This window comes from Pantherophis guttatus, chromosome 7 (assembly GCF_059756535.1).
Source record: "Pantherophis guttatus breed Tessera chromosome 7, ASM5975653v1, whole genome shotgun sequence".
NCBI classification, from domain to species: domain Eukaryota; kingdom Metazoa; phylum Chordata; class Lepidosauria; order Squamata; family Colubridae; genus Pantherophis; species Pantherophis guttatus.
In genome coordinates, this window is record NC_142069.1 from 37021730 (window position 1) to 37049042 (window position 27313).

At 37.6% G+C, this 27313-nt stretch overlaps 1 protein-coding gene across 5 annotated transcripts in view; it reads right to left on the minus strand.

The window, feature by feature from the left end:
- CFAP54 (cilia and flagella associated protein 54) overlaps positions 1-22896 on the minus strand; it is a 140205-nt gene extending 117309 nt beyond the window's left edge. For all 5 annotated transcript variants that reach the window (XR_015728925.1, XM_087873968.1, XM_087873970.1 and 2 more), the window contains exons 1-14: positions 22632-22896; positions 19503-19608; positions 17256-17402; positions 14646-14817; positions 13582-13640; positions 10887-11030; positions 9973-10086; positions 9793-9894; positions 8796-8994; positions 6942-7025; positions 3321-3433; positions 3035-3206; positions 2320-2405; positions 1268-1402 (exon numbers count right to left, since the gene is read on the minus strand). Coding sequence is in view for 4 of the 5 variants with exons in the window: in XM_087873968.1 (XP_087730094.1) it covers positions 1268-1402; positions 2320-2405; positions 3035-3206; positions 3321-3433; positions 6942-7025; positions 8796-8994; positions 9793-9894; positions 9973-10086; positions 10887-11030; positions 13582-13640; positions 14646-14817; positions 17256-17402; positions 19503-19608; positions 22632-22831 (1833 nt within the window). In the remaining variant the exon portion in view is untranslated. The remainder of the gene's footprint in view (positions 1-1267; positions 1403-2319; positions 2406-3034; positions 3207-3320; positions 3434-6941; positions 7026-8795; positions 8995-9792; positions 9895-9972; positions 10087-10886; positions 11031-13581; positions 13641-14645; positions 14818-17255; positions 17403-19502; positions 19609-22631) is intronic.
- Between the last annotated feature and the right edge of the window lie 4417 nt (positions 22897-27313).

Below are 27313 nucleotides of genomic sequence, written 5' to 3' on the forward strand. Positions count from 1 at the left end.
ACTGGAGCTATATATTTAGTTATGAATGAAAAATTTAAAATGCATCTAAGAAACTATGAACCATTATCATTTAGAGTGATGTGGCTATGTATGAAAATAGGAATTCATAGGTTGGTGTCATCTGCATACTATGCTCTAGTGGATGATCAAAACATGAAGTAGTTTTAAAAAGAACTATATAAACCTTCTCAATTAATCAAACCAGATCAAAACTTAATCTGTAAGATCATATAAATTGACAGGTGAAGACAAGGTAAGATAATTATTGGGTCCTTTGGAGAACCAAAAATGAATAATCAGTGATAGGTACCAATTGGTTTGAATGCAGTTTGATTATGTCTATTTGTAACTACTAATGGTAAAGGAACGAAATGTATACGTTTCATTGATCTGATACAATTTTAAAAATCAAGAATCCCCTCAATTTTTATTGTATAAGATCAATGAAACTTTTAAATGAAGAAGAATATGAAGAATGAAAGCTTGATGAAAGATTTCCATTTTTGAATGGTTCCATTCCATTTAGTGAATGGTTCAATATTGAACAAAACTGAATTGAAAAATAAGTCACCAGTATAAAAGAAACATATTGAGATGGTCTGGTCATATGAATCAGGACTAAAATGTAAAAGAAGTATATAAAAGAAGAGTAAATAGACTGAAAAAGGAAAATTGAGAAAGTTATGGTTGGATGAACTTTCTAAGATCTTCATATGACAAGTTTAAAAAGAAAAAGGCAATGTGTCAAGTGGTATATGGATGTGATGGAAGCAAAAATTCTTTACAAAAATAGAAATACTGTATATGAAGACTGTTTGGTGAATGGTGTTGATGTGAATTAGATTTATATTTCTTTCTTTTTTCTCTTACCTATTGCTTGCAATTTATCTTGTTTAATTTTAAAGTATAAACATTTCCCAAATCTCCTCGTCAATTTCTTCTCTACAATCTTTGTTACGCTACTTTCTTCTAGTTCTTCCAACTATTACTTCCTAAGGGGCTCCTTCTTTAAATCAAGCTGAACTGGAGCATTTCTATGTCTGTTGTCTTCTACATGCTCAGCTTTTAGCTGATTACATATGGCCTCCTTGCCCTATATGGCAAATCATAAGCAAATTGAACTTAATTTTTCTTACAGAAATTATCCTAGTTATACTAGGCAGAGTTTAACAAGCAAATACCCACTTCAAAATCAATAAATTACCTGATTATATGTATGTAGGTTCATATTGATCTGTAAATTTATAAGTATATGATAAAAGTTTACCTTGGGTGTTTGGTATTTATGAATGAACTTTAAGAAGTTACTCCCACTCATCTGGATCTTTTGAATTCCTACTTTACATTTTTGCCACAAAAACATGGTTGCATCAATTATCATTTCTCTGGCCGGCTGGTGAATCTGAAAGATAAATATTTTTCAAATGCTCCTTAACAAATAGTTGTCAAAAAGCAATAGTTATCAAATACTTTTCTATTCAATAAGTTATTTTTCTCCAAATGCATGATCCTCGTTATTCCTTCAGTAATTGAAAGACCTGCATATTTGCATCCCTCACAAAGTACATATTTAAAATGTGCAAAAACTTCAGAAATCAAAATTATACTTCAATAAAAGTACTTTACGTTATGTTGATTCATATTATGATTTCATAATATCTTTAAAACATATAGTGTTTTTCAACTTTAAACAGAATTATTTTACTTTCTAATTTCAGATGCACTTAACATACACTGCTATTTGAAGCTAATCAGTTCATACAATTTATTTCAAAGTTATTCAGTGGTAAACTCATTGCAAAATGAAAAAATATTGAAAAAAATCAGAACATTCCGGTATTCTTGTCTCTTGTCCACAGACTAACCAGTGCAATCATTAATACCTTCCAGTACCACTTGGCTCAATTTGCACTAATTCAAATTGCACTTCATTTAGATTTTGCTTAGTGTAACCATTTTCATTTATAAATTATGGTTTGAAGTTAATCACAGTTAAATAAACCACAGATTAGAAAAAGTCTTAGTCCAATCTTTTTTAACAAGGTGACCCAAAGAAGTTACCTAATATTCCTTCCTTCTCCTATCTTCCTCACAACAACATGCCTGTGACGCGGATCAAAATCTTAATGTCACTGCACATGAAAAACTCACCCAAAGTTTCAACAAAGAAATTGTTAACTTTTTAGATCAAACTGAATACAAAAATGCTAGGGGATAATGAAATCAGGCATCAACAGAAGCATAGAGATAAACCATATTTACACCCCATTAATTTAACACTTCCATTTCATATACTTTATACCAATGATTTTACTATACCTCTTCAGATTTACAGACAGAAGAATAAAGAGACTTTGCCAGCAGAAAAAGATCATCAGTAATTTTTGATGGTTGTACTGGTCCTTCTGGAGTTGCAATTTATTTTAAACAGAAAGAAAATAAATCAATATTACATTAAAATATTAGTTAAATTCAAATTCTCCGTTTATTAGGGTTAGCTTGAAAATGAAAATTATGAAAATGAAGTATAGTTTCAATTTTATATATTTCTTTTTGAATAAAACTAACAAAATGGGAATAAATTTATATCTAAGAAAATGCCAACTTAAATAAGAATTCATTTTTGTTTAATAACAGCAAATACAAAGTATAACACATCAGCAACAAAAATATTATTTTTCTACCAATCTTTTTTATTTCATCTTCTGTGTGAAAATATGAACCTGTGATTTGTTTCTTTTTAATAGAATGTAATATAATTATCTGATCAAAACTAAAGTAATAGCCTGATCCTGTTGTGCCAATTCACACGTTCAAGGTTTAAAGTAGACATTACTGCAGCATTTATAGACTGTTAACATAATTTACAACAAAATGCAATACCAATATGCTAGTACTGGAACCAGGACATTACTGCAACATATTAATTTAATGTTAAGAATTTAGAAATCCCAAATAATGGGTTATTTTATTTATCAGAAAGACCATATTTTAATTAAATTAATGAAATTCAGTAAATTAATCTGTAACCCACCTAGAAATCCTATATATTTTTTCCCTGGACTACGAAAAGCACCTGTTTCTCGGATATTATCTCCTTGAATAGACAAACCATGCCTTGCTTTTCTTATGGTCAATAAATTCTGCATTAGTAGTAGTAGCTTGATTTCTGCTTCTGCTTTCTTCCACACTGGACTGCTTTGATTCTAATATATAGAGAAATAAGAATTAATATAGGGCTTATTATTATTTTTAAATAATGAAACTACATGATCTATGATTGTATTATAGAACTGAATAAAACTAATAAAATTCATTACCTGAAGAAATGAAAAAAACAGTACAACTGCATGTTCAAACGAATCCCATTCCTCATAACTGAAGACTATCTTAATAAACCTTAATGCAGCATCTGCTGAAATACCATTTTTCCCTGTAAGAGTAATATGAACCGTTTAAGAATATTCCATTCTTCATAAACTGTAATAAAAACTCACAGACTGTTTTAAATTATTAGGCACGTGAGTATGTTGACCATATCATCATTTTAATGCATATTTTCCACCTCCAAGCTGTATACATCTGAATGCCTTAGTGGATATAAGCATAGCAGGTGATGTGTGTTTGTGTAATGAGAGAGGGTGTGGCCTAAGAAGATCAACACCCTATATCACCCTATATGCATAATCATTAGGCAGCTTCTTTTCCTCAGGCAAAATGGGCCAAAAAAGATATTTAACTGACTCTGAAAAATCAAAAATTGAAAAAAGTCTTTCAAAGGGCTGTAGCACTCCTTTTTTTTTTTTTAAAGTTTTATTGGATTTTTATTTTTAAATATACATCAATATCCATACATGAACAGTGTGGCCTCTGGGTATAATTCATTTTGATACAAGTAGTGATAATAATATTAATAATATTTGTTACATTAATCAAATTTATGTAATCCTAGTATTAATATACATGTTTGTTTTAAAGTAGTCATTCAATATTTCAATGTTCCATTTTAACGCCAATGATATTATTTAAGCATACATAGTAATACCATCTTTCAGCCTCTAGTCTTTCCATCTAGTTATTGCTTGTATTCTATTATATAAAAATTATATATGCTAATATTCCTCCTGTTTCTTATTTCTACCTCCATTCTAGCTTCTAGTCAGGGCACTATTACTAATCTTAGTGTTAATACACGTTTATATTAAGACATAGTCCTTCATTATTTGGTTGTTTGATGTTTCAATACACCATTCTAGTACCAATCATCATATTATTTAAACATACATAATACCATCTTTCAAGCTCCAATCTTTCCATCTAACTACTGCTTTATATAAAAGTGGGAATTGTTATTTCTACCTCTATTCTAGTTTTTAATCAGGCCATCATATTAGAAAATTTCCTTTCTATCCATCATGGCCTATTTTAATACTTCAATCCTTATTCGTTTTTTAGCTTGCCTCCCATACTCCTCTCTTAGATGTTTGTCTCTATGCGTCTGCATCTTCAACATTCCGACTAAATATTTCTCCCATCTCTATCCCCCTAAGCTGCCAGGTCTCCAGACTGTCCACCCAAGCCCCTATCTCACCTTCAAAAGTATCTTCCAGCTTATCCGACTCCATTTTTAAATCTCTTAAAATACTTTTCCCTTTGTTTATTTCATCAGTCATTATCTTTATCGTCTTCTCCTTCTCATCTCTTTATTTGCTTATTTGTTCTATCTTTTCCTCCATTCTTTCTGTTTCCTTTCTCTCTTTCCTGAACTCTTTGATCTTCATTCATTATCAGTTGTAGGATATTTTCTATTTTCCTATTTATAACTTGCACTAAGTTCTTTATCTCTCTGTGATTCTTTGTCATAGTATCCCTAATGCTTTGAAACATCAACACCATTTCTTTTAAAATCTCACTCATTTCCCCCTGAAGGAGCATCTTATCTTATTTTGGTAAATCCCGCTCTCACTCAATAGTCCAAAAACAATATATTCAGGTCCAATATTGCTCTTCAGAAAGTTCAATAATCATAGTTCTTTACATCACAGGATTATTAATCTGTTCCATTTAAGTAGTCCAGGCAGCTTTCCAAAAATCAAGTCACTTACTTTACTTAAAAGTCTTCCTTGTTTTCACAATAGAGTCCAGTAATCATAAAGTAGATAGTTATAGAACAGTATCACCACTGTCCTCCAGATGGATGTTGTTTATTTCTCTTATCTAAAATTTTGCAGGCTTGTAGAGGTATGATATATTTTCCATTTACCAATAGATGGCACCTTCAGCTTAGGTTTCAGCGTTCTTTTGAGTAATTAGTGTCTGACTAATCCAAATTTAATTCAATTTATGGAAGCAAAGTCAGCTATTTAAGTAGATAGTTGCAGCATTTTATAATGCCTTTTCAGAACAACGCCTACCCAGTTAAAAATCCAATTTTCTATGTTTTAAAAGGTCTTTAGCTTTTCTCCCCTTAGTCACTTTCTTTTGGGTCTAGGATGTCAGTTTTGGAAGACAATTTTCTTTTTGCTTCTAAACTGCCATATATTTTAACTGGGGAAGTTGGGAGGGGGTTGTTGTTGAAGCAGTAGAAAGTTAGTCATAACAACATTCCGTATTCAAGGACTTTTGCCTGCATCTGATGGAGACTGCCTGAAGATTGTATCCAGTAGAGTGTGAACAGTTGATTGGACAATGTGATGAACTTGTGGGTGTGGGGCAGGGCTGTGAAGTCTTAGCTGAGTGGGGAAAACTGGAAGCTTTCAGATTCGGGTTTTCCCAGATGTGTCAACATGACATCTCTAATAAATTGGAGCTTTGAGGAACCTCAGGCCTCAGAGGTTTATTTTGTTGGGGGTGTTCCTTGGAACCCTGACATAGGATTTTTCTCTCTATGGTAATTCACCACTTTAAGAAATAGTCCTTAGAGTTCCTTTTCCTCAATTTTCTTCTTCTTTTTTCTTTTAAAGTTAAGGTCTAAATAAAAAAGGAATCTTCTCACCCAGCTCCAGTCACTGTTCATCTACACCACTCCTGCACATTTCTTTGTTGCCTCAGCTGTCCCAGCTTCATTGCAGCCATGATGGCTGCCTCTTCTTCTTGTCGTGGATGAGAGGGAAGAAGCCCTGCGTCAAGCAGGAGAGTTGCGGCTCTCTGTGACCTGCAGAGCGCCCCTCTTTACTTCACCACCCCGACAGGGTGGCTTTAGCTCCTTTCAGAGCCCTCCAACAGGGATAACTCAGTGTGAGAGTGCAGAGAACCACACCTCACGTCTGATCTCGCTTTGACATCAGCCAGAAGTTTGGGATGTAGCACTCTTGAAATTGATAAGCTAATTGGACCTTTTCAGGTTGAAGTTGGACTCAAAATCCACTCCAAACTTACTGCCAGTTTTTAGAAGACACTTTGTTCAAGCAGTGGTACAGGAAAATGTCTGCACATTTCAAGAAGACCATGATTTTTAAGCAGGACAATGCTCCATGCACTGAAGTACTCCACTGCATGGCTAGCTAGTAAACGCCTTAAAGATGAAAGAATAACGACATGGCCCCTTCCTCACCTGTCTCTGTTATTCTATTTATTATAGCAACATATTATACTTTATATTAAGGGATTTTCATTTTTTCTGTTGTATCTTTTTCATCTTTTTTAAAACTCTTGTCATTTATTTTTAATAATGTATGTGTTTTTGTGTTTTGTTCCTTTTGTTCTTTTTCTTTGTTCTTTTAAAAGCTATAAACATATATATAAATATTAATATAAATATATGGTCACCTAAACTGCCAAATTACTGGGTTTTTTTTAAAGGAGTAGGAGGTAGTTTAACAGGTGTCCAAACATTTTTATCTGCAGTAAAATTATAATTATGACTTGTCTTATAAAGCACTATCTTATATAAACATTTCATCATTTTAATTAATTAAGCACTGTAAAAATTTTAAAAATACCTGCTAATATCTGCTGCATAAGTGATGAAGTAGTTATTATTGAAGAGACTTCAGAAGTGTTAATTGCAACATTGATGCCACCACCTTAAAAAAACATAAACCTCTTCAGAATAGAATAGAATAGAATAGAATAGAATAGAGTAGAGTAGAGTAGAGTACAACAGAACAGAACAGAACAGAACAGAACAGAACAGGATTCTTTATTGGCCAAGTGTGATTGGACTCAAAAGGAATTTGCCTTTGGTGCATATGCTCTCAGTATACATAAAAGGAAAAAAAGAAAAAAGAAAAAATACATTCATCAAGAATCATAAGATACAACACTTCATAATAGTCATAGGTTACTAATAAGCAATCAAATCATACTAGGAAACAAACAGAATAATAAAACAAATTTTAAATACTATATATTATTTAATACCTGTTCAACTCCTTGACTTGACAAATCTGCTACAGGAATGTCCCTCCTCAAGCATTGCCCCCACATGGCCACTTTACTTTTGGCTTATAAAACACCTGACCAGCACAGTCTATTAATTCTTAAAGATTGTTAATGGGAATATCCACAAAACAGAAGGCCAAATATATGTTAATAGACAATGAAAAGTGCATGCAGGATCAGTAAGCTCACAAGCACATCAATAGAAGTCCCTCCCAGATTTGCTGTTTCCAAGCTGAGTTCTCCCTGTATGTTTTAGGCTTAAGATGCACAAGCATCTGCAAATGTATAAAAAACATTTAAAAACACATGCAGAGAGAAAGAAGTTCCAGAATTGGCATAGCAACTGCAAGATCAACTTGGGGGTCTACTGGTCTCTTGAAAAAAAGAGAAATTAGATCTCAAGAGTTTTCAAGCTTCATTCTGTTTTAGACATATATACAGTATGAACACAGCATGGTGAAATGGTACATCTGAAGTCCAATGAATCTTACATTAGAGCCCCATCAATTAAATAAATGGAACTTCCATAGCTATTAAAAGGTTCGCAAAAAAGCCCATTACTGGAGCTAATTTCACCTTAAGTGCAGGGCACTAGCAGTTTCATCTCCAAGACCCCACACACATACCAAGGAAAACTAATTCAACACTGTAGCAGTCAGTCCTGAAAGATAAATCTCTAGAATTTTTGCCTTGGTGAAAATCTTCTGGGTTGCGCTATAAACTGGTTGTTGCTAACAGGCTTAAGGACAAGGCTATTGCTTAGCGCATTGTAAGCCGCCCTGAGTCTCCGGAGAAGGGCGGCATATAAATCAAATAAAAAAAAAAAAAAAGGCTCAGCTTAGACAATGAGATCATTTCCTAAAAAGCACCTTTTCATTCTTCTATAATGTGCCAATTGAAAGCCAAATGGTATTTTTCAGGTCTGATTTGCTTTCAGGTCTGATCGCTTTCTCTTCTCCAACAGAGGTAGAAATTATGTTTCAGCTTACCCACAATTCTAAGCAGGCAACACTTATTTAAATGTTAGATACCTGGAAAATAATTTCCTATCCTTTCACAATTTGACTTGTTGACCATGGAATACTGATCAAACCTCTGTCTAAGATAGATAGATAGATAGATAGATAGATAGATAGATAGATAGATAGATAGATAGATCAGGATTCTTAGCAATAACTATGATGGTTAAGGAATTGAATATTATATATTCTAGGGAAATCAGACTGATACCAATAGAAGAGAATATATATATATATATATATATATATATATATATATATATATATATATATATATATATATATATATATAAAGTGGCCTGTTTGAGGAAAGTTAACCTCTTAATTTTGTATAGAGCACTGAAATTCTATTTTTTTTTACCATTCTATCATATATTATATATATACAATTACCTTCAAGAATATCCGCGCCTGCAAAACAGAGTTCTGAAATAATGTCACGCACTTCTATTTCATCAGGAACAGAAGGTCCAGGAATAAGGGTCCGTCTGTTTTTATCAAACAGAGCTTCCATAATGGCAAAAAAAATTGATGAATTGCAATCAAATATTTCCATCAGCAACCGTTCTGTGATGGTACGAGGCCAAGGCAGCTAAAATAAAATAAAAATATAAAGGATCATGTTGTATTTCAAATAAATTGAACTACAGTAATACATTTCTATAAAACAGTTACCATGACTGCTGAATGTTATATTGTAGAATTCGGTGTCAAGTGAAACTTCCCTGTCATTTTTAATCCATTATAAGAAGCAAAATGTTATAAACCTGATTCTTTTTTAAAAAATTAATTATTGGGAAGGAAAGATAAAACATGCTGCAAACAGTGTGCATATGTATAACACACTATGCCATTTAATTATTAAAGGTCATGATTCTGGCCTTTATATAAATGGGAGAGGCAAATGAGTAAGATTCAAAAGGCTAGTAGTAAAAGTTTCTAAGGCCAGGCACTGACAGCAACTGGGTTCTCAAAATTTCTTTCTGGAGTTACAGCCAGATTCCCCTGAGAAATCTACACATCAGGTAGTGGTTTCAAATATATTAGTGCTTATTTGTAATTTCAGACAGCACGAAAAAACAAGACCTGGCAGAATGAAGAGTTATGTTCCAATGTAAATATCTCTTTTTAAAGAGTTCCGTTTTTCAAGAAGGGACAGAATCTAGAAGCATCAATAATATAAAACCTTCAGTTGAGCCCCAAATCTTTTCAAAAACAGGTATTCTAATGCTACAATCTCTATCTACTCACCTGAGAATAAGTCTCATTGAGCTCAAAGGGATTTATTTCTAAGTAGACAGACAGACAGACAGACAGACAGACAGACAGGAAAGTCACCTTCATGAGCTCCTACTCCTGGTCAGGACAAGCCAACATTCGTTAAACTTACATGCTGTGCTTCTTTCAGATTAGCTTTTATTCTTGGTCTCAGAACTCCTTTTGGTCGCCTTCTTGGTTCAAATACTGTTCTTTTAAAAATCATTGCTGCCATCTGGCTCAAAGTAAGAAATGCATAATTATTATATTACTTCTGTTTTTAATTATGGTAATCTTTATGAAAAATATATACCTTCACAGTTGCTTCTTTGAATTTTTTCTTTGTTTCTATACTCAGAGGTGATGAACTCATAAACTCCATTTGCTTTAGTTCATCAATTTTAATCAAACCACGCCGTGCAAATACCTATAACATAATATATTCATTCATTTATTAAACGCATTCTGAAACTTTCGCATAATAATGTTTGAAATTTTCCCTTTTTAGTAAGGACACAACAGGTAGAGAAATGAAATGGCAATACTGTCTGTCCATTTTAACCTAGCAGTCCAATTGACGTTATATGCAACACTCCACACCCTATCATAGTCAGATTGCAAGTACTAAAGGGAACAAGGCTGGGGGAGGATTTTGGAAACACTGGCAATACCCGGGATGCAAATGTCATTCTGCTCAAATCCTCCATGAGCAAATAGACTGAGCAAAACTGGAAACACATTAGAGAGACTACATTGGGCATATAAAAAACAATGAATGGAGGAAAAGCAGATGAGAATTTATCCTATAGGCAGGATAGAAAAAATTTGTTTGATTAGTAATACCAAAAATAATTGATACCTCATGGTAGCAAGAAATTAGAAGGAACAAATAAAAATGATGGTCTTACTATTTAGAAAAGTAGTAATAAGTTGGTTGTGCACTGAAACCCAAATCTGATAATACTTATAATTCAAAAGATTAGGAAGCAGAAAAAGGAAAAATGCCAGAGGCAATTAATCAATTTCCTATAAAGAATGTATTAAAATCCTAAATTTTCATGTAAATGATTCCTGTCCTAAATATAGACTGATAAATCCCAAATATTAAACAATTCCTATCCTAAATGAGGAATATAAAGCAAACTCCTTTTAGCTATGCTTTACAGAGCAGCTCGAACAGCAGTATCTTTTATATATTTTAATAAAAGTTAAAATAGAGATTATTACCTCTCCATGAATACCAGATTGGCAATCATAGTAACACTGACAAACAGCACTGTACAGAGTGGCTCTCCATGTCAAATAGTGTACAGCTAAAAGTGGAATTGATGATTCCATACATACTGATGCCCACAATAAATATTCCAGTACCTATTAAAAAAAGTGTCCCTTTATTAATAAGCCAGACTGATTATTTTTTCTTTGATATTTTAATATAGGCATTTCAAGTTATAGACCAAATTTTGACTACCTTTGGCTACCAAGCTTGAGTGTATAAATCACATACCTTTTCCAGATATGTTATTTGTCACTTAAGTTAATACCCTTACATTCTCCTTCTCAAATAGAACACAACTTCAGAGACCATCCTCTCTTCCCAGGTTCAAGCATAAAATTAAGGAGTAGTGTTTTCACATAAAGAAAGTCCTAAATCGTATCTCAAAGTTCAGTTTTAAATTGAAGGGAGGGACTGAAGGCTTGCTTTATTTTAATGATAATTAGGCCCTTGGAGTATTTAGAGTACAGGGGTATACATATTCAAATTCTTCACTTAGAGCTGGTAACTAATAGTTAAGTACAAAGGTAAATTGATGGTTACTACTAACAAAATATCTTTATGAATGCAGAAACACCCCTTTTTCTGGTGCATCTCTTTTTCTAATTCATTCATTAAGATATCAGAGAATGATATAGTTTAACTTTCCCTGCCTGGCCAAGAAAACTACAGGAACTAGACAAGGCAGTTACCAGAAGTCAATACTGAATCGAAGGCACATGTGTTAATGCACACACCCACAGCCACCCACATACAGTATGTATGTATGTATGTATTAATCATTACTAATTACCAATTATTTAATTGTATTTTAATGGTTTTTTAGCATTTATATTATATGTATTTTATTTGGCTGTTCACCACCCTGAGTCCTTCGGGAGAAGGGCAGTATACAAATTTAATAAATAAATAAATAAATAAATAAATTACTAAATGGGAATGCTTTTCATGAAATAATGACAGTATAGTGAACACAGATTGATCAGAAAAATACTAATTTTGCTATGTTCAAAATAGAATTTCAAGAAAGTTAATTTAATCTCCATGTACACATTTAGATACTAAAAAGAGAAAAATCTATCATGTTTGTTAAGAGCAATTGCCTGGTCCTCAAAGGCAAATTAAAATTTAGATACTGGAAGAGAACTGATAACATTTCTCCTTTTATAATGAAAATTTATTGGCTTGGCTGATGTTCCTAAAATTAATATTTTTGGTTTTAAATTATCCTGCATAGTAATGAAGGCATCTATAATACAGTATCTTTTTAACCAACTTTTTTCAAGCTAAAGAAAAAAAATGTAACTGTGAAAAATAGCCACTAGATGGCATTGGAATTCAACCTAATACAATAAGAGTCCTCTATATAACCATGTAATTTTTATACTGCACATAGTTGTGCAGTATAATATTTTTATATATTAAGTTTATTTTGAACATGTGAAAGCACAAAATAATAAAAATATGTACAGGACTATATATACAGTATATTTTATAAATATTCCATGATCACATTTTTATAGTTCTGAACCCATCTTAGTTCTCACATTCTTAAGGCAAGTTTTATACTTATTTAAATATTATTTGTTTTGAACTTCCCCAGAGAGCTATCAGTCCTATATAGTCAGCAAAAAGAAAAAGGAAAAAGGAAAACAGATAATTACTTTTAAAGAAAAGGGGATCCATAGTCAAGCAAGTCCTAATTTGACATTTTGTTCACAAATCAACCACAAATCAAAAGGGGCAAGATAAAATATTCTGAATCAGATTTTTCCATAGCCTTATTGATAATATCATGCTTTCTCCTGGCATGAGATAAGAATTCTCTTAACAGTCACAAAGGACAAGTACATATTCTTGTAACAGAAAACAGCATCACAAGTCATTTAGCCAAGAGGTCTCCAACCTTTGCTGACCAGCGGGGGGGGGGGGAGAGGAAATGGTTGTGTGTGAGTAGTACGCACACACGCTTGCATACGCAGCTCCATTTGCACAAACGCAGGCACAAATGAAGCTTCAGGCGTAAGTGTGAGTACCTGTTGTTCATGCAAATGGAGCTGTGCGCGCAAGCGCGTGTACCTGCGACTCACAAAGCCCAGTTCCAAACGGGCCACAGACCAGTACCAGGTCATGGCCCGGGGATTGGGGACTCCTGATTTAGCCATTAAAGCACATTCCAATGATGCATAGGACCCTTTTGGAGCTTTCCTCTAAGTTCAAATAATAATGCATATTTAAATACAAAGACAATAAATATGATTAATAAATCATACATTAAAATGACAAGGCAGTCATTCTGAAAATGGATTCCCAATTTGCTTACTTGTTTCTAAATCTGATCCCTGCGAAAGCATGTCCCTCACCCCCCTCACCCCTTCTCCCCCCTCACCCCTCCCTTTTATAAGCAAAGTTTCTCTTCTGGAGCAAACACATCTCTCTTCCTAATTATCTCTATAGTTAAAAGTTTCCTATTCAAAAAATAAGTTTTGGTTTCTTGTTATTATTTAAGGAATGCATTTTAACAATACATATTTGTAATGCAAATAAAAGTTTAGACATTCCCCAAAACACAATGAATAGTAATTTTAAAAATATTTTGATAAAGAACAGGCAAACAGATAAATGCTAATACTTTATTTCATGTACCTTAGCTGATTGGCCTATAGTCATCAAGTGCCTACATATGGTATACATATGAACTGTACCTATAAGAAAAAATATTGGAACATATAAACACCATAGTTCTTTATTGTGATGAATTTTGTGAATAAATTACAAGCTATCTTTATTTTTATCCAACCTGTTTATTTACAAATGAACCAAAAATATTGATTAAAATGGTGCAATATTTTACATCCTAACTGTATCATTTCTACAATTCAAATATCTTATGAACAATGTACAGAATCTTATATGTAATAAAATTCTTGATACTATATAACAGTGATGGCTAACCTTTTTGCCATCATGTGCCAGGAGCGGGAAGGAGCAGGGGGAGTGTCACGCGCGTGCATGCCCACACCCATAATTCTATGTGCCCCGCCCCCGTGCATGCGACCCCCGCCCCGCTCTCCCCGCCGGAAGTTGACAAACGGGCCGTTTTCGCCCTCCCCAGACTCCTAGAAAAGCTCTGGAGCCTGGGGAGAGAGAAAAACGGGCCTTCCCCACCATCCCCCAAGGCCCTCTGGAGTCAGGAAACAGCCTGTTTCCCTACTTCTGGTGGGTCCAGAAGGCCCGAAAATCAACTGAGCTCGCATGCCCACCGATATGGCTACCTGGGCCATAGGTTCGCCATCATGGCTATATAATGTATTACCCTATTAAAATATCTCAATTTTAAATATTTTTATGATGCTTTTCCTAAACATTAGCAATTCCAAAATATGAACTATCCTCTCAGTTGTACACATTTTACATACTAGTGTTAATATTTTCTTAAAAACACAGTATCCCATTACATTTCTATCAACATTGAAAATATGATACAGAAAATTATTAAAGGTAAAGAGAAATGTGAAATCCTTCATCAGATGATTTAACTGTTTAAAAAGAGTTGCTTCAAAGAAAGATGAGTGGCAAACAAATTTAATAAATATATAAACTCTCAAATTGGAAATCGTGTTGAAATTTCAAAAGATTCCTCCAATATGGGGCATAAGACAATATTTAATATTTAGGACTACATTCGGAGTTTTAAAAATGTGGCATACCATTGTAGACGATCCAACATAAGTGTTCATGGGGCAAAGTCATCTGCATGACGAGTTGCAGTAGGGTTAAGATATTAAAACATGTCTTCACAGAGTCTTGATTTAGGAGATCACTGTCTTTATCACATACTATTTTATAAAGGCAAATATTCCTTGCTTGCAGAACATGGAGCTAAGATGAACGATAAGAAATTACTGAAATCAGAAATATATCATCAAAATGTGTCAATGTGATTTCTACAGCTTTTTCCAATTATTTTATTGCCCCGCCAATAGTACTGAGGGAAATCACCCCTCCTAGAAGAATGAAATATTTTGAGAAATATTTTAAAAAGCAGAATATTATATTTCCCCTAAAAGAGAAATGGAAATCTTAAGGGAGACAGAAACTCCCTACCCCTGCAGATATTCAACTCCCTGCGCCCAGCAGATATTTAGTGCCCATTAAGAAAGACTGGGTCAGCCTATCTACAAAACGAAAGACATTTAGCTCCAGGATGACAGGATTATCCTTCAGGGAAAAGCCATTCAGCCACAATAGAAACTGCACAACAAGCCCCTTCATTGCATCAGCCCAAGCTTCAACCAAGCTTGATTCAGATAACCTACAAAATTAGCTATGATCCCTGCATAGCCCCATGGGAGTCTGGCAGCAACCAACAGAATACATGCTCTTGCCACAGGAACAGGAAGCTCAAGTTCAAAGCCCAGAGAGGGTATAAATAACCCTCACTCTCCACTCCACGTGGAGTCAGCTACCCAGAATCACATGTGCTTCACCATTAAACCATCTTTCCAATCAGCCTCCATGTTTCCAATGTCTTTCTCACTACTTGGAATTGAACCAGATGAATATTTCTTCCAACAGTACTCAGATCATTCTTATAGCATTCAACTTCTTTCTTGGTCCTATTTTACAACATCCATTTACTCCTCCTTCTTTCAAGATTATTTTGCTTTTTTATCCTTTGATATTTAAATCCTTCACTATTTGTCTAATAAACTTTGGTATCATTTAATGCTTGTTTAGGGCAATGGTTTTATTGATCTATATTTAAATGTAAAGAAGGACCCAATAAAACATTGGCAATGCTGATGCTTTGAAACAGTGTCCCAACAGGGGAACAAACTGGCTTCTTCCTTGCTGGTTTAACAGGAAGTGTTAAAAATATTTCAGAGGTTTTATCTAAGGTTTCTATTTCATGCCGCCTTGTTCTCGTAGGGTCCTTTTTCTTCCATTATTTTTATATTTTATTTTACATGGTTTTTTGGAATGGTTATTATGTTTTTATTCAAATTGGTTTTAATCTCTTTGTGGATGTTTTAATTCTTGCTTTCTATATTCTGTAAGCCATTGAGAGCTACAGAAGACATTAGTAGAGTAAATGAGCTAGTAAATGAATGAATGCTCTATGACAGTGATGGCTAACCTTTTTGCCGTCTGCAAAACATCTGCAATAGAGCAAAAGTAATTTACAGTACAGAAGGAAAAGATGATATATCTCCCCAATATAAAACAATACAGGCAGCCCTTGAGTGATGACAGCAATTGGGACTGTCACTAAGCAATGCAGTTGTAAAGTGCAATATCACACAACTGCATTGCTTAGCAGCAATGCCAGAGTCCTGGTGGCCATCTTAAATTCAAGACATGCAGATCAAATGGGGGTGCAGTGGGAATCCCAGGTAAGGAGCACAAGAATGCAGGGGAATATGGGGGTTGTGGAAATGTGCCATGGCCGCTGGGAAGGGGAACGGGAAGGGGAAAGCCAGCACAGCCAAGCATGAGTTTGGGGAAGCTGAGAGAGATTGGAAGACCCAATGGAGACCATGTATGAGTTGAGGGATGCAGGGGAAGTGGGGGTACTGCAGCACAGAACATGCACACTCGAAGGCCAGGGGTTGGTGAAATAGTACAGCATGCATGTGTGAAGGCCAAGGGTGGATAGCAAGGCAGGGTGATGTGCAGGAAGACCGAGGGATAACCACTCACTCTAGCGCATTTCTTTCAATCTATATTCCCCATTGTGTACCAGTTTACTCTCTTGTAGTCCTTTCCTTTCCAATGAATGCAAATATAAACATTCTTTTCCCTTCTTGCTAATTATCCAAGTGCCAGCATGAACGTTTCAAAGGGTGGAGGAGTGGGGAGAAAAGAAAAGCTGAAATAAAATCATAATCAGAGTCGTGGTCACATGGTTTTCCACTAAGCAACTACATCACTTAGCAACCAAATTACTTATCTCAACTGTGGGTCCCTAAACAAGGACTACCTGTAATCCAAGATACTTTACTGTCAAAATCCAGAAATTAACTATGGGGGCGGGGGAGAGAAAATTACATTTCTAATACTTTGCTCTCACAATTTATGAATGGATTTTACAAGGGAAAAAAGACATTACTTATATTTTCTTTCTGCTCTCATTTTTCTAAACTTGCTTCTAGAATGAAGTGTAATCATCTTGGGGGGAAAATCACATATTTTCTTCTCATCAAATTAATGCATTTGCAATATAATATGGGCCATATTCATGGCCTATTTCATGAAGCCTGATTAATGCCAAATTATAGAAACATTAAATAACATTAACAGCTGTTGTAAATACTCACTGTACGTGTAGCACTTTGATCTCTAAATCCATTTGGGAAAAAATTAGACTTTAATTGATGTGCATCTAATCCAGGTTTGTTTATATTTATACCACTAATTTGTTGAAGATACTGCTCATAGCAATACAAAAATGCTAGCTTATGTTCCTGAAAACAAAAATAATGTGTTTTACATATATTTTCCATAAAATTGTTAATAGATAATTGTACACAAACAGGTAGGATAAAAATGCAATAATTATAATATTCGCTTGAAAATTAATTATACTTAATTCAGTTATTTTGCACACTTATTGAATATTTAAACTTAAACATTTAAAGTTCAATAAGCTCATACTGTATAACAACTGAATCCACTGGAATTCATTTTCAAATAAGCAAATATTATAAATTAGGAAACCAGACTGAGGAATACAGCTGATACAGTATAGAAGACATTGGGATACTTTGTTATTTATTTAGTAGTCTTAAAACTAAATTCTTCTTTATTCCAAATAAGAGCAGTCTCAAGTAAATTTTTTAAAATACTTTCACTGAAAAGAAACATTAATACAGACAAAATTAGTAAAATTATCCCTGCTGCTTATACTTCACAGCAACTGATACAATACTAGTTGAGTTAATACACAGTAATAGCCATCATATGGTTCATTGGCTTTAGATCAGTATATTGCATGTACTATGTTTAAATGGTTTACAGTTTATGACTGGTGCTGTGTAAACCCAAACACTTATGCTTATTTAGCAAAACAATTTAAACTAGATTATGTCTTAGGTAGGATAAAGAATAGACACACTAAGAGGCATAATACCTCAAATAAGGATCATAAGTAACTCAAATTGATTTCATACAAATCTGTATTAAATATAAAAAACAAATATGAATAAAATAATAGGTTAACATAGGTATCTTTAAGTAATATTAAATATATTGAAAGTCCTCAATTTATGATGCTAATTGACACCAGAATTTCCATCCCTAAGTGGTGCAGTCATAAAGCACAACTTCATTGCTAAGTGACAACCGTTACTGAAGAGCTGTCATTGTTAAGCAAATCCCATAGTCATTACACAAAGCAACTTTTAACCAGATTCCCCATCCATGTCAGTGGAGAAGCCAACAAGGGATTTGCAACTCCCAAGCCTGCATGCAGGTAAGTGGCTGCTGCTGTATGGTAGAGGAAGCAACAGTGTGTGTGCTGATACAAGGGAGACACAGTGAGGGTCAGAAAAAGTGCATGAAGATACAAGATGGTGCATGAGACATGCAGTAACGGCAGGGAGGGTGTGCAAGATTACAAGGAGCTTAGTAAGATGTACAGTGGAGGTTGGAGAGAGTGCATGAGGGTGTGGGGGACATGAATGGCCAGTGAAAAGTGAACACAAAGGGACTGGAAGAGGGTGTGCAGGTGGACAGTGACTTTCTGGGGAAGGCAGCAGGGAATGTTGCAAATGGCAATCATAAGAGTACTGAAAGTGTTCATAAGGGCAAATCAGTTGCCAATCACCCAGATCGCAATCGTGTGACCATGGGGGTGCTGGGATGGCAAGAACTCTAAGGATCAGTCATAACCATCATTTGTTCAGTACCACTGAAACTTCAGACAGACACTGAAGGAATGAATGTAAATAGGTCAAAGACTACCTACCTATACACAGAATGGAAGAAACAGGGCTCAAAATTGGGAATACAAAATCATATAATAGTAGTTTTCCAAAATGCACATCATGTAAGGCTAAGCTGAGACAATTAAATCATATTTAGGATTATAAAATGCTGAAAGCAGGCAGTATGGTGTGAAATAAATTCAAATTTTAAAAAGATTTCAATCAATGTTTATCATTTTAAGATAGTATGTTTGCTGAAATTAATACTTAAAATGTTCTGCATATAGAGTTTGTTTCTGAGAAAAAGTGGACAATCCTTTTAAAGAAGACCTGTGGAAGCACTGACTAAAGAAATGGGATAAAGTATAGTAACTTTTATCAACTCCTTTTTCTCCTTGCAACTTTCTACCATTCTTCCCATCTGTTTCAGACTTCCCTAATATTCAATAAAACCACTTCCTCTTTACAACAGGATCCTGTTTGCATCTCCAATTCCTGCTATGTAAAATTGAACTGAATTGAACCCAACTGAATTAAAATATTATATACGAAGTATCATTTTGTACAACTTGATGAACATTCATGCCTACACATGTAACAGAAATCTAATAAAAGTGATTCATCAGAATCATTACTTACTTTTATTTCCATAAGCTGATCACCAATTTTCACAAGTGTTTCATTGTAATACCAATCCGGGAGTAGAGGCCTGTAGTTGTTCCAGATATTGAACAAAGAAGTGGTTCTAAATAAAAATAACCACAGGAAATCACTTATTGAGAGGTATGGTAATAATCTTGTCGGATTAATATTTTTAGAATGGCAACAAGACAGTAGTGTTATATTTTACTGGATTTCCAAACCATACCAACAACGAAAACTGTTTATAAATATCTATAAAGTAACAGATATTTAAGTCATATATATTAACACCAGTTTCATCTAGTAGCTAAGCATCAAGCTAGAAACCAACAGACTGTGAGTTCTACTCCTGGCTGAGACACAATACTAGTGGGGTGACTTTGGGTCAATCGCTTTCTCTCAGCTTTAGAAAGTGGCAAACCACTACTGAAAAATGTTGCCAAGAAAACTGTGGGAACTATTCCAAGCAGTTACCAGGAGTTAACTCTGAGTTGAAGACCAAAAAAGTTATAAATAACAGTAACATTTATAAAATATCTGAAATATTTTAACCTATTAAATTATCGTTTGATTGATATGTTGTCTGTAGAAGTTTTAGACACCATAAAATATCGAAATACTATTTCCATAAAACCTCCTTGCGATCTAAGTAAACAGTAGATTATAATAAAAGTTGGAAAAGCAACAGAAGCAATAAAAGAGATCCAACAGAAATAAATACACTTCTGAAACTCTAAAATCAAGAGATAGTTTTATGCTGCCATGCATCACATAAAAACAAGCAACATCTAAAACACTTCCAAAATTATATTACTATAACATTCTCTCAATGAGACCTTTATGAAAGCAATCATGGGTCTACAACTGCATGTGCAGTTCTGGGCACTCTGCAGTTTGCCATCTTATACCACTGGTGAGTTGAACTGGCTTCCAATTGCTTTTCAGGTGCAATTCAAGATACTGGTTATTACCATTAAAAGCCCTACATGATACAGGGTCAGATTATTAGAGAGACTACTCCTTCCTGAGAATGTCTGCTCTTCCACTAAGTTAGATAGGATGAGTATGTTCCAGATCTCTTCCCTCAAATGTTATAGCCTAGTAGTGGGACCGAAGCAGAGGTGGGTTTCAGCAGGTTCTGACCAGTTCTGGAGAACCAGTAGCTGAAAGTTTGAGTAGTTCGAGAACCGGTAGTAAAAATTCTGACTGGCCCCGCCCCCATCTATTCTCTGCCCCCTAAATCCCAGCTGATCGGGAGGAAATGGGGATTTTGCAATAACCTTCCCCTGGAGTGGGGAGGGAATGGAGATTTTACAGTATCCTTCCCCTGGAGTGGGGTGGGAATGAAGATTTTACAGTATCCTTCCTCTGCCACGCCCACCAATCCACGCCCACCAATCCATGCCATGCTCACCAAGCCACACCCACAGAACCAGTAGTAAAAAATGTTGAAACCCATCACTGATGATTAATGAGGATTATATTACAAACAAACTTATTAGATTGGTAATATGAGAAATTAGATAATTAGTAGTAATGAATATGGTGAGGAGGCACAAAAGATTTGTAACCGACTGACACACTGTTTGCAATTGTATGGATGATGGATTTATGTTTTATGTTTTGTTTTAAAAAATAAAAAATGTCTTTCAAAAAAAATTTTTTTTGAAACCCACCACTGGACTGAAGCATGACTATAGCTGTCTTGGCCATTTGGAATAGCCTCTTACCTGAAAATGGGGGGCGGGAGTGTAGAAGGGGAACTAGTTTTTAGAAATAAATAATAATATTCACTGAGCAATGAAGTGCAGAATGGTTTCTGAAAGCTGTAAAGCAGCCTAGCAACATCCATATCTGCTGATCAATTATTCTCATCAATTTGCGGCTATTTTAAATCAGACTTCCATCACTTGCTCCTTCATTTCTAAAGGCTTATACATTTTTTTCTATAAGCTAATTACTACAGCAACTCCTAAAGTAAAAATAATGAATACAAAAAGAAGCTGCCAGATATCAATTTTATTCTGGTAGTTTTGTACACTCTGACAATTGATACAAATGTTATTCCAACCAAATTACTCATGCAAATGCTGCTGATATGAACAAACAACTAGTAGAATGACATACAAGAAGTTCACTTAAGATTCTAGGGGGGAAAAAAACCCTCTGTAAACCATAACCAGGAGACATGACATTCTGTGATCTCATTCCTCATTGGCCTCACAAAAGTAAACATATCAACTGCACTTGAAGTAGTATTATTGCAGTTTGTTAATTCACCTAATTAAACTCTATGTGGTACATGTTTATATTAGGAAGGCTTTCCCATCTGCGGTTTGCAACTTCTAGGAAGAATCCAGTTTCTAAAAACTAAAAGCCTCCTTGTTCCAATTCAACAAATAAAAAATATAATTGAAATTGGATTTGTGAAAAATTATAACTCTTCATATGCAAATACAGCCAAACCTTATAAGAAATACCTAGCATGGCTTTAGCAACGCAGTAATCAAATAAATTAATTTTAATAAAAAAATCAAATTATCTTTCTTTCATCCTCCTCTTGTAAAGCTCCTCTGCCTTTGGTACAGTTTCACAACAGACTAGAATAAAATATTTCACTGATGGGAGAAACATCATTTGATAAGCTTTTTTTACTGCCTAAATATTCTAGGCAGATGCTGGAGAGGAGTGGAAATGGCAATTACAGCATCACACTTTCAAAATTGTTGTTTTCCATAGTGTTAAAGGTAAAGTCTCCCTTGAGTCACGCTGAACTCCTGATGTTTATCTAAGACGTGTTGTTTTCTTGACAATAAATGGGGTTAGCCACAAGCTTTTCCGGAAGGTTTTTTTTTTCGCTTTCCCGGATTATTTGCTACTTTCCCACCCGAATATTAACGAAGTCCGACCCTGCTTAGTTTTTTAACAGCCGCTGCTAACAGGCTGGCATGCAAATACAAATGCAGGTGAGTTAAATGCAGCTGAATCCACTCAGTAATCAGAAATTGCTACATAGGGAAGGACGGGAAAGGAGGGAGTGGCCCCTGGGGAAGGAGCGGGAGGCGAGGGGCTTTGGCCGCCTTGGACAGAGTGGGGAAACCAGCAGAAGGTCCCTCTCCGCTTTACCCTCGCCTGTGCAGCTCCTGATCCTTGGAGCTCGCGGCCCCCGCTTCCCGTTTCCGCTTGAGGATGCCCAGGCAATCACTCAGGTCGGACTCGAATCGATGAACCACTGGGTTTCTTGGATCCACAGAGCCGTAGAAAATGGCGGGGGCCGGGGGAGGCAGAGTCGGGGATCGCGCTCTTCTTTTGGGAAGCTCAGCCATGGCGCTTCCCTCGCCTTCCTGCTCAAGCGGCGGCACGCGGACGGTTGCTAGGAGACAGGCCAACAGGCGGCGCGAGCAGAGGGGAGGCGGGGGCAGGAGGATCTCGAGGGGGGGGAAGCAAAGGGAGGGGCTGGCGGGTACCCGCGCTTTCTTTGTCCTCCCGGGCGCTCGCGGAGCTCCTTCGGCTTTCGTGATGGTGCATCGCGTCCCGGCATTTCGAAGTACGGTAGTGGCGAGATCGCCCAAATCTTTGTCCATGACCATCCAGTGGCAGAATAATGTTTGCATTCCCGCTCTGTGAGAAACGCGAAGCGGTGCGTTTCGTTTAAAAATTGCTTGCTCTTTCAGAAGTTGCTTCTATAAACGAGATTTAGGGTAATGTTGTATATATCAGGATATCTTCCCCACTAATAAGGGCACAGGAGTAATTTTTCGCTCACCAAATTATTCATCGAGTTTTTCTAGATTTTCTCCCAAATGAACACTCGGCTCCAGAATGTAGTGTTAAAAGTTAGTGATGAAATCTTTGATATGTAAATGCATTCTCCACTTAACCAACACAATTGAGCCCAAAATTTCCATTGCTAAGCAAGACGGCTGATAAATGAATTTTACCCCATTTTGCAATCTTTCTTGCCACCGTTGTTAAGTGAATCACTGCAGTAATTAAGTTAGTTGCAAGGTTGTTAAGTGAATCTGGCTTCCCCGTTGACCTTGCTTGTCAAAAGGTCACAAAATGTGATCACATAACCCCTGTACCAGTTGCCCAGCGTCCAAATTTTGATCATGTGACCACAGGAACGTTGCAACAGTCAGTAAGTATGAAAAATGACCATAAGTCGCTTTTTTCAGTGCGGCTGTAACTTTGAACGATCACTAAATGAATTATTCTAAATTGGGGACCACTTATACGATCAAACCAGAGCTATGTATTTGGCTTTGTTACTGATTCTAAAGTTCTAAATTGTGAAATGATCTTAACCTATTTCCTACATGTCAATCTTTATAAGTAGGACAACAGGTGAGAAAGCCATGGGAAAATGAAATGAAATAGCTCTCATCTAAACTTCCTAGAAGTCCGCAGCTGAAGACCACACAAGACCAAGCATGTTTTTAAACCTAATAATGATGATAAATAGAACCACGCTGTACTGAAAGCACAGTAACCCTGAGAACCACAGGACCAAAGAAATCATATAGGATGACATTTTTGTGTGCCCTCATTTTTCCATAACACACACAAATGTCCCATGAGTCAAATATTATTCTTAAGCAAAGAAGCATGTACATAGGCCTGACTGCCACCTAGAGATTAAAATTGTTTCTTCTTACCCAAAAGGGAGGGAGAAAATATTTTGAGGAAAGATAATGGGCTATATTGGGACATTTGATGGATAAAAGGGAAAATAGGAGAAAAAATAACTCTGATTTCAGGAAGTACTTTGAATGAAGATCTGTAAGTATAGTTATTCCAGAATAGAGAGTGCTACCAAAATAAAGTTGTGATAGAAGCATCAGGTGATTTTTTTTTTAATTAAGTGCCTAGTTTTATGTATAGCAGCAAATTTGCTTTTATAACAAATTGTTTGTTTGTTTGTTTGTTTGTTTGTTTTAATTTGTATACCGCCCTTCTCCAACAGGACTCGGGGCAATGAACAGCCAGAATAAAACAACATAAAAAAATTTAAAAAAAATTTAAAAATAATTAAATATTTTTGGCCGCAATTTAAAACAAACCCAATTAAAATCAATTTAAAATTAACCAAAACTATGGGCTCAAGCCAGCCCGGCTAGGTGAAATAAGGGCCTGACGAAAAGTCCGGAGATCTGGTATTGTACGTATCTCTGGGGGAGGTTGTTCCAGAGGGCGGGCGCCAGCATAGAGAAGGTTCTCCCCCTGGGGGTCGCCAGCCGACACTGTTTGGCAGACGGCACCCTGAGGAGGCCCTCTCTGTGCGAGCGTACTGGCCGGTGGGAGGCTATTGGTGGTGGCAAAAGGCAGTCTCGTAAATACCCCGGCCCTAGGCCATGGAGCGCTTTAAAGGTGGTCACCAACACCTTGAAGCGCACCCGGAAGGCCACCGGGAGCCAGTGCAGCTTGCACAGGAGAGGTGTCACATGGGAGCGCCCTGTCACTCCCATTATCCCCCGCGCGGCCGCATTCTGGACCAGCTGGAGCCTCCGGGTGCACCCCAGGGGGAGCCCCATGTAGAGAGCATTGCAGTAGTCCAGGCAGGAGGTGACGAGTGCCTGAGTGACCGTGCGTAGGGAGTCCCGATCTAGAAAGGGACGCAACTGGCGTATCAGGCGAACCTGATAAAAAGCCCCCTGGCCACGGCTGTCATATGCTCTTCTAAAGACAGCTGTGCATCCAGGAGGATGCCCAAGTTGTGAGCCCTCTCCGTGGGGGCCAGTGATTCGCCCCCAATAGCCAGCGATGGCACCAGCTGGCTATATCGGGATGCCGGAAGCCACAGCCACTCGGTCTTGGAAGGGTTGAGTCGGAGCCTGTTTCTCCCCATCCAGGCCCGCACAGCCTCCAGGCACTGGGACATCACTTCAAGGGCATCGTTGGGGTGGCCTGGGGTGGAGATGTACAGCTGGGTGTCATCAGCGTACTGATGGAACTCCACCCCGAAGCCACGGATGATCTCGCCCAGCGGCTTTACATAAATGTTTAACAGAAGGGGCGAGAGGACCGACCCTTGTGGCACCCCACAAGCAAGGCGCCTCGGGGTCGACCTCTGCCCCCCTGTCAACACAGATTGCGACCGGTCAGAGAGGTAGGAGGAGAACCACCGCAGAACGGTGCCCCCCACCCCCAGCCCCTTCAACCGGTGCAACATGATACCATGGTCGATGGTATCAAAAGCCACTGAGAGATCTAACAGGACCAGGATAGAGGAGCAACCCCTATCCCGAGCCCTCCAGAGATCATCCACCAACGCGACCAATGCCGTTTCCGTGCTTACCCAGGCCGGAAGCCGGACTGGAGCGGGTCTAGATAGACAGCTTCATCCAGGTACTGAGGAAGCTGACGCGCTACCACACTCTCAACAACCTTCGCAACAAAGCGAAGGTTGGAGACTGGACGATAGTTAGCCAAAACAGCTGGATCCAGAGAGGGCTTCTTGAGGAGGGGCCTCACAACCGCTTCTTTCAAAGCGGCCGGCAGGACCCCCTCACTCAGAGAAGCGTTAACAATCCTCTGGAGCCAGCCTCGTGTAACCTCCCGGGAAGCCAGTACCAACCAGGAGAGACACGGGTCCAATAAACATGTGGTCGCGTTCAGCCGGCCCAGGATCCTGTCCATGTCCTCGGGAGCCACAGGATCGAACTCCTCCCAGATAACGCTCTCAAGACCTGCCTCAGTCATCCCGTCCGGACATACCCGGTCAGAGGCCAGCCCTTCCCGAATCTGAGCGATCTTGTCATGCAGATACTGCACAAAATCCTCAGCTCGACCCTGCAAGGGGTCATCCCGCGCTCCCAGATGGAGGCGGGAGCGGGTCACCCAGCTGGGCGATTATCTGATGACGCGATAAGAGTGGCAAAATAGCTGGACTTCGCCACTTTTATCGCCACTAGGTAGGTCTTAATATGAGACCTCACCAGTGTTCGGTCGGATTCGGAGCGGCTGGTCCTCCAACTGCTCTCTAGGCGTCTTTTCCGGCGCTTCATCTCTCTCAGCTCCTCGGAGAACCAAGAAGCTAGGTGAGTTCAGTGCCGGGTCAGAGGCCGCAAAGGCACGACGTGGTCCAAGGCCCCGGCGGCCGCACTATCCCAGGCGGCCACCAGGTCTTCAGCCAAGTCATGAGCCAGAGTCTCAGGGAATGGCCCAAGCTCCATCTGGGCTATGGGCTATGGGCCTGGAGCTATGGGATCCTCTATCAGGATCCATCAGGCACCTGGGGCGGAACCACCTGGTCGGTCCCAGTCCCGCTTCCCTGCAGCGGGGTGCAGCGGTTAGAAAGTCCAGTCGAAGGAGCGAGTGGTCAGACCATGACAAGGGTTCGATGACTATATCCCCTGTATCAAGACCACTCAACCACTGACCAGAGACAAAAACTAAGTCCAGAGTGTGTCCACCCGTGTGAGTGGGGTCATGAATTAACTGAGTAAGGTCCATGGCTGTCATGGAAGCCATGAACTCTCGAGCCACCTCAGACGTTTCGCTGATGGATGGCAGGTTGAAATCCCCCATGACTACAAGTCTGGGGGTATCAACCGCCACCTCGGCTATGACGTTGAGCAGCTCAGGCAGGGCCATTGCCACGTGGCAGGGAGCCAGGTACGTGATCAACAAGCCCATCTGTACTCCACGGCCCCACTTCACAAAAAGGGACTCACATCCGGCTATCTGTGGAACAGTGGTCTCCCTCGGATCCAGACCTTCCTTTATGATAACCGCCACCCCCACCCCCCGCCTCTACCCTGAGCCCTCGGCTGATGAAATGCACGGAAGCCTTGTGGGCACATATC